At 35.4% G+C, this 19379-nt stretch overlaps 2 protein-coding genes across 2 annotated transcripts; one reads left to right on the top strand and one right to left on the bottom strand.

The window, feature by feature from the left end:
* Positions 1-915: 915 nt before the first annotated feature.
* On the bottom strand, positions 916-1506 carry LOC110726972. The gene has a single exon (XM_021906514.1). The coding sequence runs from the start codon at positions 1504-1506 to the stop codon at positions 916-918; it is 591 nt and encodes a 196-aa protein (XP_021762206.1).
* A 3387-nt stretch (positions 1507-4893) lies between these two features.
* LOC110726971 (putative disease resistance protein RGA4) lies at positions 4894-6204 on the top strand. Its single transcript, XM_021906512.1, has one exon. The coding sequence runs from the start codon at positions 4894-4896 to the stop codon at positions 6202-6204; it is 1311 nt and encodes a 436-aa protein (XP_021762204.1).
* Positions 6205-19379: the final 13175 nt, after the last annotated feature.

Genomic DNA, 19379 nt, shown 5'->3' with positions numbered 1-19379 from the left:
GGTTGTGCCACGTGGAAGGAGACAAGGCTGTGAGAGAAGTGGCTAGACAGGTTGTCGGTGCTGTGGTCACTAGATAGAGGTCCCCGGTACTATTGCATCTGGTTATTAGATTCCCCGTTCGTAGATCCTTCACAGAAAAACCATTAGGATCAAACTCTATTGACACAGAATTATCAGAAGTAAACTTTCTAACAGAAATTAAATTTTTGATGATTTGGGGAGCTAAATAAACATCACGCAAGGAAAGAGATGTATTAGCAATAGTGGAATGACCATAACCCGTAATTAGAATGCGTTGACCGTTACCCACTTGAATATAATTAGATGTGCTTAAATTAAAGAGGGTAAAAGTTTACCGGCATTATTTGTCATGTGAGAAGTTGCTCCGAAATCCATGTACCAAGACGGATCGTAATTAGGGAAACTCATTGTTGCAAATGCGTTGCCTAGCTCGGTTGTAGTCATTGCCGAACCATACTCTGATCCGTGAGAAGAGAAAGCAGCTTGGTACTGTTGTGGAGGCCCAAAGAAATAGGCCTGCTGAGGTCTTTGTTGCTGAGCTGGATAGGGGGGTCGTGGGCCAGCCCATTGCTGAGGATGAGGGAATGGTGCCTGACCCCATTGTGGGGAGGCTTGCTGGGACTAATTTGCTGGGCCATTCCAGTTGGGAGGTGCACCCCATTGAAGAGATTACTGTTGTGATTGTTGCTGCTGTTGTGGAGTTCCTCGGCCACGACCCTTGCCTCGACCTCGGCCGCGACCACGACCACGACCACTGAAGCCGCCACCCTGACTGGTCGGTGCCGCCTGCTGCTGTTGTGGGGTCGTTGAGCTTGCAGTGTTGCCGGATTGAGCCACAAAAGAGGACGCCTGTGACGATGAGTCATTGGCTCGCCTTGACTCCTCAAGTAGTAATCAAGACTGTGCTGTTTCGAAGGAAGGCAACGGGATGGTTTGTTGTATCATTGCAGCAACCGTATCAAAGTCTGTATTCACTAGCCCCGAAACTAGTTGAATTACGAGTTTTTGCTCCGACGTGGGTTGATCAACATTAGCAAGTTGGTCCTTCAAGTTCTTTAATTCTCGACAATAAAAAGAGATGTCAAAGAATTTGGACAAGTGTAATTGATTAAATTGGTTTTCCAGATAAACCGCCCTAGTGGTTTTATTATCTTGAAAAATTTCCTTAAGTTTATCCCAAACTTGTTGTGCCGTATCCCCTTTGCACAAAATTATTTCTAGCAAATAAGTGGAAATAGTACCGTAAATCCAATTCTTGACAACGGAATCAAGCCTTTTCCACATAGCGTTGGAAAGGTCTGTAGGACGTGGTGTTTTTGGGTCAATATGATCAGGAACATCAAAAGCGTGAGCATGACACTCAAATAACTCAACCCAATTGGAATATTGAACTTTTTCACGATCAAGAAGTAGAGGAATAGCATTTTTAATATTACTAACACCAAGAGCCGGATGAAAAACGGATGATTTACCTTCCTTGACCATGGTGAGAGGCGGCAATGGTGGTAGGGGTAGCTAGGGGTGACGGCTAGGGCAAAGGAAAAAAAAATAATCAGTAAAGGGAAAAAAATTGCGGAAGCTAGGATTAGATCTAAAACCTAAGCTTTGATACCATGTTAGATAATATCAAACTCCTTCCGTTGGAGTGTATTCCATTGATTCATATGTATAGGGCTACAACGATGAGTCCTAATACGTTAGGAAAGCTCAAAAGATATTTACCGAATATTCACAAAAATATATCCTCCTACACAAAATAATATCTAGATTATTTATCATATTCTATCATATATATATATATATATTGTCTGGAGTAATATCAATTAAGATTAAAAAAATTATAATATATATTAAGATTAATGTAATTATTACCCAATTGGTCTTTAGATGTGCTACCTACTGACTACTAAGAAATTACTATAGATTCTTTTTTATGTTCATTATTTTATTTTTGAAATTATCTAAATCGAATCGATCTGATCCACTGACTAAATGAACCCATTTCAACGTGAACCGTATCAAATCAAAATCCGAGGTGAAACTAAACTGTCAAACCGAATTGAAATTGTTGTACTTAACCTTCTCATTTCCTTGATTCAGTTGCTCTTTTTTATATTTTATTTTAGCTCCAGATATCTAGAGGGGTCATCTCATGGTACATGAAAGTTCACTTTTTAGCCTTTAGTTTTCATAACGTGTCCAATAATAATGCCCGATGAATACATAGTACGAATAGTGGAACAAAGCCATACCTATTTATCTTGTATATTAAATTAGCCTTAAGAATTTAAGTATGTACTATTGTCATCTAAAGTAGTACGTACATGAAAACTTGACAATAGGAAGTATGTATATTTTGACATATTTTGCGTGTTAACTTTTTTTATATTATAACATGTCTTGTGTGTGTACGGACTACGGGGTATAAAGTTTGGAGGTCTTTTGTGTTGAAATTATTTTTCAAGAAAATAGTTTTTCAATCATTTTCCCATATTTGGTTTGTAAAAAAAAAAAAAAAAAAAAAAAAAAAATGATTCTATTTCTTTAAGTGGAAAACCAGCTCTCTCACATGATAAAACATATTCGTAAGGGATGCCCATTTTCCCGGTTCTTCTATTTTCTCTTCCACCCTTATTCTTCTACTTACATTTTCTTTTCTCTACGGCTTCTCTTGAAAAAACCGAACAAAGAAAAACTAGTGTGTTTGTTCTTGAAAATATAATAATTTTTCACTTAAAGGTCTATCAAACCGATGAAAACAAAACACGACGTAGGCTTTACATGCCCAAGCACATAATAGTATAGCTAACTGGCAATAAGCCAATAACTATAACATAGTAATATAGTATTTCTCTTTTTGGAAACAGTTGGCTTCATAGTCTGAACTCTGAACTGTATGAACTTGGTTGTTTTTTGGGAGATTTATTTCTTCCTAATAAAAGCTCGTTCCCCTTTTGCCTAAAATAAAAAATACTACTTCATAAAACGCGGAAATATAACATAGTATTATGAAATATCTCATAGTTAAAGAGGGTTTCTTAGTTAACTTAGTATTATTTCCCAATAGTTAAAGAGGGTTTCTTGGCCTTTCAATAAGAATTGTGACTCAGCAATTCCAATAATGTCTTCTTCGCTTTTCAATACTAGACATTCGTTCAATTCCATTTGAATTTTCAGCTGATTTCAAAATAACAATGTCATTGTACAAAAAAGATCACTCTCTAGTTTTCAATCTTTAAAATTTTAACGGTACATAATAGTAATGTCTAATGTATACATAGTACGAATATACAAATATATGCCTATAATTAATATGCGATTTAGTTATGTAGTACACTAGTACACTAGCATTGCCTATATGGCTATATACTTGATAAAAACCGTTACATTTTCAACGGAAAAATAACTCTTAAGGATGAAATAATATTTCTTGATGAAAACAATTACATTAATATACTACAAGGTTAATAACGCCTGGATAACGACAAAGTTATAGTTTATTCAGTAATTATACTATAAGGTTACAGTGTGTAATTATCTAAACAAGAGGGCATGATGTAAAAAAATCCAATAATATAGAGTTAATGTATAAAAAAAACCCGTTTTTCATTTGAAATAATTTCCGTTGAAAGGCCTCAGAAATTTCTCAGAAAATTGTGACTCGGTACAGCAATATTTACTCGTATGACATAGCATGAGCCCATGAGGGGCAATGTGGGAAATATCTCAGAAATTTCTCAAAAGTTGTGATTCGGTACAATTGTGAATCAATCAGTAATGCAGTGCTTTAATCACTTTTTCAGTAATGCTTTTATCACTTTATCACTTTTTCATTAATGTTTTTTGAAAGAAGCTTTAATTTGTGTGTGCTTTCCATTCAATATTCAACCGAGATATATATAGAATACTTTTACAAGTATTATGGCACTAATCTAGGATATTGTTACAAGATTTAAGCCACTAATCTAGGATATGATTAGATAGCTTCCTAAGATTAGTGCCATAATATTTTATTATAGCTCATGATATTTTTTGCACTACTTGTATTATACTCCGTATTTGGTTTTGGCCAAGCAAATATAGTCATGATAAGAAATAAAAATAGTCGATAAAATCCAACTAATTTTAGTTTGTGGTACTAAACAATGCTCCAACAAAGAACAAACAATCTCAAAAAAGTTTGAAAAGCCTAGTGAAGAAATATTAAATCAGTGATTTGAGGGGCGGCAAAGGCACGGTGTAAGTGCGTGTGTGGGGTTGCAAATTGTAGAATCTACACTCTAACATAGCTTGTAGAAATATCTCAGATATTTCCCAAAAGTTGTAGACTAATGACAATTCTAAACACATACTACTTTATATAATCCTTCATCAACCACTCCTTCATACTTCCATTCACATACCACTAATCAACTTCAAAACACTGCCCTTTCTTATTTCCTTTCCCTTAGCTTTACATGAACCAAACAGTCTCACAGCTTAACTTTTGCTATAATCCTTCAACCAGTCCTCAAGCTTTGATTCATAAACCACAAATCAAACACAGTTGAAATTGACGAAAGGGTTCGTCATCTATCTTTCTGGAAAGCTGAGACGTGTTCAGTTTCAAATGAAGGTTTGGACGAAAGTTATTGGGAAGTGCCTTCTTCAGTATTCAAACTCAAAAACCTACAATCATTAATCAGAGGCTTTGATAGATACATGATTACAACAGAGCTAAAGATAAGGAATTTGTCCATGTGTGGCAAATTAATATCAAAATTTGAAAGTTTAAGGGTGTTAGACCTACATAGGGTGGGGATAAAGGAATTGCCAACATCTGTAGGTGATTTAATCTGCTTACGGTTTCTAAATTTTAGTCTAACTAGAATAATGAAACTCCCAACTTCAATAACACGGCTAGTGAATTTACAATCACTCTACCTTGAGAAGTTGCCCAGGGACATGAGCAAGTTGGTGAATCTGAGACACCTTAAGTTGGCAGAGAGTAAGAAGTTGAGGCATATGCCCATGGGATTGGGGAAGTTGACAGATCTTAGAACATTAGATACTTTCATAGTGGGCAACCAGTTTGATTCAGAGGCTGGTATTATGGGCAGGCTAGCAGATCTAAATCAACTGAACAACCTAAGTGGAAATTTGGATATTGAGGTGCGTAGGGAGTCAAAGTATATAGCGTTATCAGAGATTAGTGCAACAAACTTGAATATGAAAGAAAACCTCCGAGAACTGAATATAAGATTTGAGAATGGCACAAAAGAGGATAAGAGGGTGTTAGAATGTCTCAAGCCCCCTTATAATCTAAAGATACTCAAAATAGATGGGTATGGAGGGGAGAGGTTACCAAGTTGGATGATGGATAGTCTACATAATCATCTTCCTTGCTTGACAATGATAAAGATTAAACGTTGTAAATCATGCAAATATCTGTGCTCCTTTGGAAGGCTCCCTCATCTGGAATATCTATTTCTCAGTGGGTTAGATGAAGTAGAGTATGTGGCGGATAATGAGAATGAGTTGTCCCAAGCCCCCTTATTCCCTAGCCTAATACATTTACGAGTCAGTGTGATGCCAAAACTGAAGGGATGGTGGGAGATGACAAGTAGTGAGCAAGATTCAAAAGAGGATATCCAACTCCATGTCCAGGTTCAACATCAGCATCTCGTTAATTGGAAGCCTGCATTCCCCAAATTACGTACGCTAGATGTGGACAGTGCGGAGTTGGCGATTACAATTACCAGGCAGCAGATAGGTGGTTTCACCTCTCTCAAGGAACTCTCTATATCGCCTTCAAGTATTGGTGAGCAGTCTCATCAGCAACAAGCATGTACCCTCCCATTTAGTAGTTGCTTTCCCAACCTGCGCCTCCTGGAATTTTGGTTCCTAAAAATAAAGGTTCTTCCAGAGGGAATTCGAGATCTATCAACCCTTCAAACCTTGAAAATCTATGGATTAGAAAATATCAAAGAAATACCAGAATGGATTGACAGTCTCACCTCCCTACAAAAACTTGATTTCAAACGGTGCCAAAGATTGGAATCACTGCCGCATCAAATAGTAAACCTCCCAAACTTGAACACACTTTCTATTAGCTTATGCGACAAACTTAGGGAGAAGTGTCAGAGTCCAAATGGAGAATACTGGCACCTTATTCAACATATTCCTTGTTTAAATATATACTAGTGAGGAATTCTCTACCTCTAATAATTAGAATCATGACTATCTCTAATAATACCTTGTTGGTATTATAGTATTATCATGATACTAAAATACTTTTTCATTTATACCAACAAAACAAAAACGTTTTTTTTATTGGTATCATTAGATCTCTTTGTTTATAATAAACAATATCATCTAAGTACAATTTTATACCAACAAGCTCTATCAGAGTCATCCAAGCTGAGACTTCCTCATATTCTAGTAGTGAGAGACTAGAAATAATCTAGTTTAATTGTACTACTTTCCTAACTCAGCTTTCAATTATTTTTTAATTTTCTTTTTACCCCTAATCCTTTACTCCATTTTCATTTATTTATTTATTCTTGATAGGAAATACTGATACTACTTAATAAGATTGAAAATAAATAAATAAACATAGCACGCAATTGCAACGTTTTTTTATACTGTACTCCACATGGGTGGGCACAAGTATGGATGAAAAAAGAGGTTGAAAGAACAAGTCAGGTTACAAGTGGGTAAATTTACCAATAAAGCTATGGAAGGGCATCCATTTTTTTTTCTTTTAGAATGCTGAGAGTATATGTATAATATGTATGTTTTTTATTTTTTCATTTATATTTGTTTCATTTGTAATTATATTGTTTTTTTTGGTGCAATATAGTTAAGTTTTCTAGTGATTGCTACATGGATTAATAAGACAATTTTCATTGAATTGAATTTTATTATATAAAAAAAAAAAAATAAATTTATGTATCTTCTTTCTGAATTCGATGGGGGGGGGGGGTCAGTGCAGGTATTTTTTTTTTTAAATTATGAAGAGGGGGGGGGGGGGGGGGGGGGGGGGGGGGGGGGGGGGGGGGGGGGGGGGGGGGGGGGGGGGGGGGGGGGGGGGGGGGGGGGGGGGTTTATTTTATTTTTTTTTTTTTTTTTTTTTTTTTTTTTTTTTTTTTTTTTTTTTTTTTTTTTTTTTTTTATTTATTTTTTTTTTTTTTTTATTTTTTTTTTTTTTGTTTTATTTTTTTTTTTTTTTTTTTTTTTTTTTTTTTTTTTTTTTTTTTTTTTTTTTTTTTTTTTTTTTTTTTTTTTTTTTTTTTTTTTTTTTTTTTTTTTTTTTTTTTTTTTTTTTTTGTATTTTTGTTTTTTTTTTTTGTATTTTTGTTTATTTTTTTATGTCATTTGTTAGTATTATTTTTGTTTATTTGTTATTTTTTTTTATGTTTATATATATTTTAATTTTTTTAATGGAGTTAGGCATCGCATTTTCGTTAGATCAGGTGGTATTTCGGCCTCGGCTCGCAAAGAACGGGTTCACCATCCTAAGGAGGATGAATATGATGATGTTGAGGAAGAGGAGGACGCAGACGAGGATGTGTACGATCAGAGTGGACCATATGATGATTACGGTCCATTCAGTCAGAGGCTTGATGATATGTATGAGACGCATAGGGTAGATGTGCGTAAGGGTAGAGATGGTAGATTTGTTAGTAGATCGGGCACATCATCTACGTCCACTATGTCTGCGGTAAGCAGAAAACGGTCGAGGACCTTGCGCAGTGGAAGTGGGCGTCAAAGAGGGATTACTGATCTGTTGCCGGTTATTTATAGAACATTTTGTACATTATCATAGTAGTTTGTAAAATCTGACATTATCGTTTAAGTTTGTAACATTTGTAGTTAAATTTACCGAATTTGGGTCGAATTGAAGTCGTGTTAAATTTCTTCCGCTGCTTGTTAATTTCTTCAATTTATGGTAATATTGTTCTTTTTCTAGTCAATTTCCTTGCTTTTGTGCTTAAATATCATTCAGATATACTTGGTTTTATTGATTTGTTGTGAATTTACATTGAATTTTTATTTATTGTGTAGTAGTAGAAAGCCATTGTATTTAAATCTAGGGTTTAACTGTATGGCATGTTGCGTGCATGGGGTTTATTGAGCGTTTTAGTTGATTTACGTTTCAATTATTTTGGATTTTAGTCTAATTGACTGACAATCTCAAATGTTGCAGGATTTCATTTTATTTGGTTTTGTTTTATTACTCAGATCCTCCTTTTTCGTTTTCTCGGCTGGGTTTTGCGCTATGAACTCAAGAATTGGCCTGGATAGATTGGGTTTCAATTTTATGGAATTTCTTAAATATGAAAATGACAATACATCATACCATGTCTCCGTCTAGAGTCCTTGAGAGATTTCTGAGTTGCTACTACTAAACAAAAATCAAATCTAATTGCAACTTGTTTTGCCCAATCAATCGCTTGTTGAGCATCTTCGAAGGGACCATCATGTACAAAAATCCTACTTTGCCATATTATTTTTAAATACATATAATTATATAAAGATTAAATTAATACATTTAACACAAAATTAACATAAGTAATTTCTAAAATTTTTATTTGTAAATTTCATTTCTATATATAATTTACACATACAAAATTAAACATAATTTTATTAACACATATTTAAAACATAATTTCAGATTAAAACAATTATTTTTAACATAACTTATTAACGCATATTTAATTTCAAATTTATCAAAGTTAAAAAACCACAAAAAAAAAATACAAAAAGTTTAAATAAAAAAAAAGTTTAAATAAAATTACAAAAAAAAGAAAAAAAAATTACAAAAAGTTTAACTAAAATTACAAAAAGTAGGAGCGGCGTCTGGCCAGGACGCCGCCACCGTGGCGGCGGTGTCCTGGCCAGGCGCCACAGCCATGGTGGCGGCGTCCAGGCCAGGCGCCACTGCCACGGTTGCGGCGTCCCAGCCAGACGCCACCGCCACGGTAGTGGCGTTCCGGCCAGACGCCACACCTACTTTTTGTAATTTTTTCCCCGTATTATCTCGCTTTCCGGCGACGATGACGACTCTCCGGTGTCCCTCGGCGATCCACTCCAGCTCCACATTCTTCGTGAGAGTGAATTACGGTTTCGATAAAAATTAGAAAAAGGGCAAAAGAGTCAAAGTAAAAATAATTGTGGGCTTTATGTAGAGATTTGTAGGCGATGTTTAACAAATCTCGTAGTCTAACGAATGGAAGATTGGGCTTGGGTCACAAGAAGAGCACGTATATTGGCCTCGGGGATGTCCGAGGATCTCCTATCCCATGCCTAAATTAATACTAGATTACTTCAATGAGAGAGTAATAAAACGCTTGTGTAAGAGTTTAGCTTGAGGCTTTAAATGTGGATACCTTGATTAGGGTGGAAATGGTTGCATCTAAACCCTTGATTAGGGTGGAAATGGGCCCAGGTTACACATGGCACTCTCTGAGCTCTTAGACAAGTGGAAGCTTTTGTGTGCTTCTTAAGGTTTAAAGCGCAAATTCTTATATGAACCCTTATCCATCCTAAAAGCAAACTCTAGATGGTCCAACCTAAAACGCACACAATATTAAACAAAACGCACGTTATAATTATCTTCCTAGTTGTAGCTATCTTCCAATGAGATTTCTATTTTACTTTTTTGTTATTTTTTTCCTTTTATTTTAATTCTTTCTTCTCTCTGTTTTTTATACCTCTTCTAATTTTACACCCCTTTCGCAATTATTTTTTTATTTTCTTTTTTACTTCTAATCCTTTAATCTATTTTTATTTATTTATTTATTCTTAATAGGAATTGTTGTTACCACATAGTAAGATAAAAATAAATAAATAAACATAGCAAGCAATTACAACATTTTTTTTAATACTATACTCCATATGTGTGGGCACAAGTATGGATGAAAAGAGAAGTTAAAAGAACAAGTTAAGTTACAAGTGGGTAAATTTATCAATAAAACTATGTAAGGGTATCCATTTTCAGGATATGAAGCAATCTTTTAGAGATAGGGAGTATAACTATATAATGGTTGTATGTTTTTACTAGTTTTTCACTCTTATACACTACAAGAAAAAGGCCAGATTCCGACGAAAATCTTCCGACGGACACAAAATTCCGTCGGAAATGCTATAAATTCCGGCAGATTTATATTCTGTCTGAAATTTTCGACGGAATTCCTACGGAATACAATTCCGTCGGAATATATGGGCATTCCGACGGAATTATTCGTCGGAAGATGTATATTCTGACGGAAATAAAATCCGTCGGAAATTTCCGACGGAATATTCTGTCGAAACATTAAATTTCCGACAGAATTTAAATCCGTCGGAAAATTAAGTTTCCGACGGTATATTCCGTCGGAAAATAATTAAATAATAAAAAAAATCAAACCCTTTAAAACCCTTTAGAACCCTAAAAAACCCTTATTTTCTTTCGCCCTCCCCGCCTCCCTTCTCTTTCTCTCTCCTCTCTTCTTTCCTCTTCCCCTCTTTCTCCTTCCTTTCCGGTGTTCCCCTTGCCTCGGCGCCACTCCTCTTTCCTTTTCCCCTCTTTCTCCTTCCTCTCCTTCCTCTCCTCTTCCCTGTTTCTCTTTCCTCTTCCCTTTTTTTTTTTTCGTTTCGATTTCTTTGATTGGCAACTCAAGAAGATTTGAAGAGTTTCAATGAAAATCAAGGTTTTCATGTCAAATTCAACCATGAAAACTCTAGATCTAGAGTTTTCATGGTCGAATTTGACCTTATAAACCCAATTTCGGCGTTTTTTTTTTGTCAAATTAAGGTATATTTCTCTTTTTTTTCTTCTTAATTTTGATTTTAGATAAGTTGTTGATTTTTCTGATTTTTTGGAAATATAAGTTGGTGAATTATGGATTTTTTAATGTTCTTTTTTGGTGTTTTCGGTGGTTGTTTTGGGTGGTGAAGTGGGTTTCGGTGGTGGTGAGGTGGGTTTTGGTGGTGGTGAGGTGGGTTTCGGTGGTTAGGTGGGTTGTTTACGGTAGTGGGTTAGGGTGTCGGTTGGTGGTAGTGTGTGAAGGTGGGATAGGTGGTGGTGTACGGTGGTGGGCTAGTGGGTTTGGGTGTGGGTGGTTTCGGTGGTGTTTCGTGGTTGGGGCTGGTAGGGGAGGTGCATGAGGGTGGTAGGGGAGGTGCGTGAGGGTGGTTAGGGGGCAGGGGCAGGGGGTGGTGCGTGAGGGTGGTTAGGGGGCAGGGGAGGGGGCAGAGGGTGGGGTGGGGCTGCTCTGTTTTTTTTATTAACATTTCCGACGGAATTTACCGTCGGAATATCCCTCTTCCGATGGAATTTCAAATAAAGTCAAAAACAGCGCCGACAGAATTAGATCCGTCGGAATAACGCCTTCCGACGGAATTTTCGCCGGAAAAGGTCGAATTTTCGACAAGGGCCATTACGACATACCAACTCCGACGAAATTTCCTATGTTTCCGACGGAATTTTTCCGTCGGAATCCAGCTGTTTTTTTGTAGTGATATTTGGCTTTCATTTTGTGCAATTAAGAATATATGGTTTTTTGGGTGAAAACAGTACAGACCTTGAGTGTCCCTTCGTGTAACGAGTACGTGGAAGATAGAGCTTGGGCCGAGATTTGGACCAAGAATTTCCTACACAAGAAAAGCACATAATCTGGCCTCGGGGGTATATGAGGATCTCCCCTCCGATGCCCTAAGTTACTACTAGCTTACTTCAATGAGAGAGTAATAAATGCTTGTGTAAGAGTTTAGTTCGAGGCAATAAATGTGGATACCTTGATATGGTGGAAATGAGGGTATTTATACCCTTGGTGTAGTAAATAATTTGGGACTTGGTGACGTACACGTGGCGCTCTCTAAGCTCTTGGGTTGGTGGAAGCTTTGTGTGCTTCTTAAGGCTTGAAGCGCAAATTCTTATATGAACCTTGATCCATCTACTCTAGATGGTCCGGCCTAGAATGCACAATATTAAACAAAATGCACACTATATCTTTTTCCTCAATGTTGTTCCAATTGTAGCTATCTTCCAATGAGATTTCAATTTTACTTTTTTTTGTTATTTTTCCCTTTTATTTTAATTCTTTCTCCTCTCTGTTTTTTTTTACCTCTTCTAATATTATTCTACATTTTCTCTCTTCTTTTTTCTATATATTCACTTTCACTCAACATTTTCTCTCTTTTCTGTTTTCTCTGTTTCTATTTTCCATTGATTTCGTTACTTAATCATAATGGATCTAATAGTTATCCCCAAAGAGATCGTCAATCCAGGTTAATTTTTATGAATTTATTTTGATGAATATAAATTGATATAATGAATTAATGATTTGTGGAGAATTTGGGATAAATTGATTCAATTGCTGAATTTGTATGTGATGAATGTTATTTGATTATGATTGTGTGAATATTAGGTTTAATTAATTGATTATTTGAATCAGTATTGTAGTGATTTTAATTGATAAGTCTATTTGAGTACTTGAATATTTCAGTGTTTCATCGTCAATTGAATGTATAATATGCATATAAATTTGGTTATATGATTATTTGATTATATAAATATTTCAATATTTTATCGTCAAACGACTGTTTATTTAGAATATTGTATAATTGAAATTTTTATTTATTTCTTTTTATTGTAGTGATTAAGGATTGATTAAGTTCAAAATTATTGACGTGATGAATTATACGTTGAAAGTTGAATAATCTGAACATTTAATGTTGAATATCTGAACATTCTATATATTTATTATGAATATTCTGAACATACGTATTAATGATTATATATTATGAACATTATGAACATTCTGAACAATTATTATGAACATGTATTGCTATAATTATGAACATTCTTAACATTCGTTGTTAATTTATTATATTTCAGTGAGTACAAATGCTCTAAGTCGTAAAACCAGTCATGGATTGAACACTTTGATAGTGGCTGATGAGTTATGTAGAGAAATGAGGAGAATGAATCTAGAGGTCGTAGAATGGGGAGTGCCAGCATGCATACTTACGAATCCGAGTATTCAACCAACAATATTTGATGAAATAAGGGAAAATAAAAAAGGAGATGTAAAGTTGGATAGGATTCGTGAGAAAATAAATCAAGGAAAAGCTACGGATTTCAAGATTTATGAAGATGAGAGTTTAAGGTACAAAGGTCGTTGGTGTGTACCACAAAATATGAGGAGGTGAAGAGAAAGTTGATGGAAGAAGGTCACAATACACCATACTCAGTACACCCAGGAGGGGACAAGTTAAATAGAGACTTGAAAAAGGTGTATTGGTGGCCCAGAATGAAGAATGAAGTTGCGGAATTTGTGTCAAAGTGTCTAACTTGTCAAAAAGTGAAGATAGAGCACAAAAGACCGCAAGGAACTGTGCAATCATTGGAAATTCCTAGATGGAAATGAGATTGTATTTCAATGGACTTTGTGACTTGCCTTTCATAGTCAAAGAGTGGAAATGAAACCATTTGGGTAGTGGTGGATAGACTCACAAAATCTGCAGTATTTATACCAATGAAGGATACCTGGAAGATGGAACAACTTGCCAAAGATTACATAAAAAATGGGGTGAGATTACATGGAGTTCCAAGGGATATTGTGTCTGATAGAGATTCTAGGTTTCTTTCAAGGTTCTGGAAGAGTGTGTAGGAAAACTTTGGTACAACACTTAAGACGAGTACAACTTTTCACCCTGCCACACATGGGCAAACTGAGAGAACCATTCAAACCTTGGAAGACATGTTGAGGGCTTGTGTAATAGATTTCCAAGGGGGATGGGAAGATAGCTTGGACTTAATTGAATTTACCTATAATAATAGCTACCATGCAAGTATTGGCATGGCCCCATTTGAGGCATTATATGGAAGGAAGTGTCACAGTCCAATCTGTTGGAACGACACAAGTGAAACAATGATTCTAGGGCCTCAAATGATCGAGGGTGCAGTTAAGAAGGTGAGGGAGATTCAAGCTAAGATTCAAGCGGCGCAAGATCGCCAAAAGAGCTACGCGAACTTGAAGCGTGGAGAGGAGGAATTTGAGGATGGTGACAAAGTATTGTTAAAGGTGTCACCAATGAAAGGTGTAATGAGATTTGGAAATAAAGGAAAGTTTAGCCCAAAGTATATTGGTCCATATGAGATATTGCAAAGGATAGGCAAATTGGCTTATAGATTGGCCTTACCTATGGAACTAAGTAGAGTGCATGATGTATTTCATGTATCTCAGTTAAGAAGGTATATCCCTGATAAGTCACATGTGCTACAACCTGAAACTATTGAGTTAGATCAAATCTTAACTTATGAGGAAAGACTTGTCAAGATCCTTGACAGTAAAGTGCGTAGTACACGCAATAAGTAAGTTACGATTGTCAAAGTGCTATGGTCTAACCAAGAGTATGAGGAAGCAACTTGGGAAGCCGAGGATGAGATGAAGAAGAAATATCCTGAGTTGTTTAAGGTATGGTGAGTTACGGGGACGTAACTCGTGTTTTATAAGGGGGGTAGAATGCGGTAGAATTTCACGCTTTTTCCCGTATTTTCAGTTATTTTTGTGCTTTTTGCACATTTTAACGGTTATTTTGAGTAATTTTGATTTCAAAGAGATGTTAAAGGCAAAAGTATGACAAAGGAGTACAACAATATATACAAAGTGAGGAGTAAATTTTGAATTTCATTACCCAAGTTTCGGGACGAAACTTCTTTTAAGGAGGGTAGACTGTAATACCCCATATTTTTATACGTATTTTGATTTAAATAAGTATTTCCTAAAGTGTTAAAATATTTCGAATGAATTATTTATGGTGCTTTTATTAATTTAAAAAGAATTATTTTAATTAAAAGTTTATTTTTAATTATTTAATAATCTTGAAAATATTTTATTTAATGATTTAAAAATATTGGGGCATATTATTTTATAAAAAGATAAATTTTAAAGTCAATGATATTTATGGAAAGTCAAAATACAAGTTTGACTAGGAAAGGGATCATTTAGGGTAGTAAAGGAATTTTAAGTAGGAGGGATTGAGAGGGGGTATAAATACCCATCATATGCCTAAGGTGGAATGCACCCAAAGGTAAACTCTCTCTCTCCTCTTATTTTCTTTTCTCCTTAATTTTTCCCTTTCCCCTTAATTTTAATTATTCCATTTTTAATCACCACCCACACACCACCACACACGGTCGGCGCCACCACCACACGCCACACACAGCTGGTGGCCACCACCACCGGCACACCAGCAGTGGCGACCATTAGGCGGGCGTGCGGCAGCCGCCTAGCCATGGTGGTCATGCACCATGCTTTTTTTTATTTTTATTTTTTAAAAAAAACTTCTTTTGATTTTTAATTAAATCTACCTAAATTTAATTATTGTTTTTGGGTTTTGTGATGATTTTAGGATGTTTAATAATAAGTATTTTGTTTATAAATTTTCATATTTGGTTTTGATTAAAAAGCCCCAAAATGAAAACCCTAGGTTTCTGAATTAATGTTTATTGATGGGATTTGATTGTAGGTGATTTAAATTATTAAAATAGGTGTTTTAAAACATAATTACAGCCATTTAAGATGTTTTAATAATGCTGGAATTTTTATATATAAGCTATAATTAAGTTTCTTAGAAGGATTTTTAATTACCCATTAATTGGGAATAAAAGTAAGGGTTTTAAATTAAATTTCAGAATATTTTAGAGGATTTATGAGTGATTTAAAGAGAGTATATATTGCTAGAAATTTGTGTGAAAGAGGTATTAATACTTCTTTGTAATTTTGGTTTGTAGGAGACTTCCAAGTGAGTGATTTTATTTAGTCGTGGCGATTTTGAGATCATATTCAAGGTACGTTCGTGTACCTGGTAATGCTTAAGGGTATAGAAGCGTGCTAGGCTTTGTTTAATTAATTCCAAGTAGTGTCATGATAGGTGTTGGATGGAATGTGTTGATTGGATTGATGTTGGTGAATGATTTGTGATGTATGAATTGTTCATGATGAATTGGTGATTAGAATTAATTATATAGGCATGTTGGATATGAACCAACTTTTATTATTGGCATGTTAGGGAGCATATTTAAGTAAACCAAATGTTTAATTTGGTTTGGAATATGAACAGAGAATTTTATTATGGTTCATATAATTTTTATTGATGCTATAAGCATGAGGAAGGAGCTATTTAAGTGTCTATGTACACGAGGATTAAATTATATTTTTGGTGCCCAAGTGCACTTAAGGTGTTTTAAACACCGAAGGATATGATTTGTGGCGCATTATGCGTTTAAGGTGTCTTTGACGAGGTAGATTAAAAAGGGTTCAACATTAAATTTATGTGGTTACTAATTATTCAAGAATTTAAATTGGTATGTTTGAATGCTTGAATAAATTATAGTGTTTGATTTGTGTTGTGTTTGAGAGTCATCACCAAGTCTAATAATCTGTAAATAACGTAAAGTGAAAGAGATTACGCACCAAACACTACAAGAAATAGGCTTATTTCCGACGGACGAGAAAATCCGTCGGAAATTCCGACGGAATATAAATAATAAAAAAAAATACAAACCCTAAACCCACCCATCTCTCCGCCTCTTCTCCTTTTTTTTTTGACAGCCGCTTTCCTTATCTCTCCTCTCTTCTTCTCTTTCTCTCTCCTCTCATTCTCCTTCTCCTCCTTCTCTCCTCTTCTTCCTCATTCCTTTCTCCTTCTCCTCTTTCTTTGTATTCATCATCATCAACAACGAACCGCAACAACAACAACCGGAATAACAACAACCGCAACATCAACAACAACACCTTCAATCGTTCGTTCAAGCAAATTCGTTCGTTGTTCAAGCAAATTCAAGTTTCAAATTCAAGAAAATTCGTTCGTTGTTTTTACATTTTGTAATTTTTTTTGTTAATTTGCATAGATCTGTTATTTTTGGTTTCGATTTGTATTTGTTCATTTTCTTAATGTGTATGGATTTGTTTTGGTTTCAATTTATTTTGTTTATAATTTTGTGATCTTTATTGGTTTAAATTGGCTTAGATCTGTTTTTTTTTTTCAAAATTTTTCGTTTTTTTTAATTTTTTTTTCCCGATTTGGGCTGGGTGGTTCAGCTGGGTGGGGTGGTTACGGTGTGGGCTGGGTGGAAGGTGGTTATGGTGTGGGCTGGGTGTGGTGGGTGGAAGGTGGTTACGGTGTAGGGTGGGTTGGGTGGTTACGGTGGGTGGGTGGGCTAGGTGGAATAGGGATCTGGTTTGTTACGGGGTGGGGTGGGTGTGGGTGTGGGTGGGGTTGTGAGGCGTGGGTGGGTGTGGGTGGGGGTTGTGGGGCGTGGGGGGTTGGGTGGTGGGGGAAGGGGGTGGGGTGGTGGTTGGGGTTTTTTTTTTTTTTTTTTTTAAATTATATTTTCCGACGGAATTTCTGTCGAAAATTTCCGGCGGATTTAAATTCCATCAGAAATCTCCGACGGATTTTCCGGTACCTGAAAAACCTTTTTCGACGAAAATATTCCGTCGAAATAGTGTTTTCCGACGAAAATGGCCGTTTTTCCTACAAAAAGTTTTCCGACAACGTGTTCCGACGGAATTCCGTCGGAAATAGCCATTTCCGATGGAATTATAAGGTGTACCGACGGAATTTTTCCGTCGTAAATCGGGTGTTTTCCAGTAGTGAAAATTGTTGGAACGTATATACCTTGAGTATGAACATATGGGAGGAGTTATGCGACTTTATATTTGACCATAACTTCTACTGGAGTACAGGACGCTGTATTTTCCTTTTTATTATGCGCATGAATTCCGCCACTTACAAGTGGTTAATTTTATACTTTCACGGTTAGCTCCCGTGTTAGTACCCCTTTATTGGGGCAGGTTAGGGGGAAACCCGTTCGATGCGTAATCAAATTTAAATGAACATTGGTATTTGTCTAGTTAGGTGTTGGGTGTCTTGTATGCTTGCAAACAGGTGTAACACGGTAAGTTGTGTGATGATAGGATGAAAGCATGTTAGTGTGTTTTTATTACGTTTATGTAGCTGACTGTGTGTTTGGATGTTTGGTTGGCCTTGTCTTTACCTTGGCCCTACGACGATCCATTTCTAATGGCGAGTAGTAGGGACAAGTAAAGAGAATCTTTTCATGTGATGAAGCATATTCATGAAGGGCATGAGTGAAGAGCGAATCATGGTTAGTTCTCATAGGAATGTGATGTGTTTTATTTGCTTTAAGTATTATTTATTTAATTGATCATGAGACTAACGCAAAGGTTCTCAGTATTGTTTGGTTTTAAGGGGCTACGATGGTTTCAAGTTGTAGGTTGACTTTGTTTGACTTTTACTTTCGTTTGGTTTGACTTTTTTTAAGTTGACTTGTTTTAATGGTTTTAAAGAAAGTCTTTCACTGTGTGAGTCTTTGATATTTGCCTTAGCCATTTTTACGGTGGCAGTAATGTCTTAGATTTTTCTTTTTCGTATTTTAAAAGGGCAAAATTTGGTATTTTAAGGAAAGGAATTTCTAGGGTGTTACAGTAGTGCTACTCTAACTTTTTACAAGTTTGTGGTAGTTGTTTTAAAAAAAAAAAAATTTAAAAGGTAGTTGTTTTCAAAACAGAGGCTTAAATTGGTAGTTGTTGACAAAATTTTCTTAATAAGCGGTAAAACTCCATCCAAATTAATACTGAGTAGTGGGGACAAGTAGAAAGAAGTTTTTCAGGTGATGGGAGCATATTCATGATGGGTATGAGTGAAGAGAGAATCATGCTTAGATTCCATAGGAATATGATGTGTTTTATTTGCTTTGAATATTATTTATTTTATCATGCTTGTGAAACTAACACAAAGGGTTTTGAGTATTGTTCGGTTTTTATGAGGGCCTACAATGGTTCCAAGTTGTAGGTTGACTTTTTTTTTATTTTGGTTTGACTTTACTTTCGTTTGGTTTGACTTTTAAGTTGATTTGTTTGGATGGTTTAAAAGATAGTCTTAGATTTTCCTATTTCGTATTTTAAAAAGGGAAAAACAAGTATTTTTTTTAAGGAAAGGAATTTCTAGGATATTACAATAACCCTTGAATAACCCCATAATAAGTACCCCGAAATATAAAATTTTGTGATATTATAAATACCAATAAGTTAAATTATAACAATTGATTATTGATAAAAGATTAATTGTGTTGACTTCCGACAAGTACACACAATGACACAGTACTACGAAGTATATAAATAGAAACTATATTTTTGATTAATGAGTCAAAAACTAAAATAGTTCACAACAAAAATACCACATTATCATGTAACTAGAGCTGATAATACGAGTGTTTGGAACTAGTTTTGATCGGGTAAATATGGGTTACATGTAACTGACATAAGACCGTGTTAATTACATTAGAAATGTTTTTTTTATAT

The sequence above is a fragment of the Chenopodium quinoa genome, unplaced genomic scaffold (assembly GCF_001683475.1).
Source record: "Chenopodium quinoa cultivar QQ74 unplaced genomic scaffold, ASM168347v1, whole genome shotgun sequence".
NCBI lineage: Eukaryota > Viridiplantae > Streptophyta > Magnoliopsida > Caryophyllales > Amaranthaceae > Chenopodium > Chenopodium quinoa.
Note: the sequence above shows the minus strand (reverse complement) of the source record. Positions and strands in the feature narration are given on the sequence as shown.

Bases quoted from the DNA above. Each gene is read 5' to 3' on its own strand.
- LOC110726971 (XM_021906512.1), top strand. From the start codon at position 4,894: ATGAAACTCCCAACTTCAATAACACGGCTAGTGAATTTACAATCACTC.
- LOC110726972 (XM_021906514.1), bottom strand. From the start codon at position 1,506: ATGGTCAAGGAAGGTAAATCATCCGTTTTTCATCCGGCTCTTGGTGTT.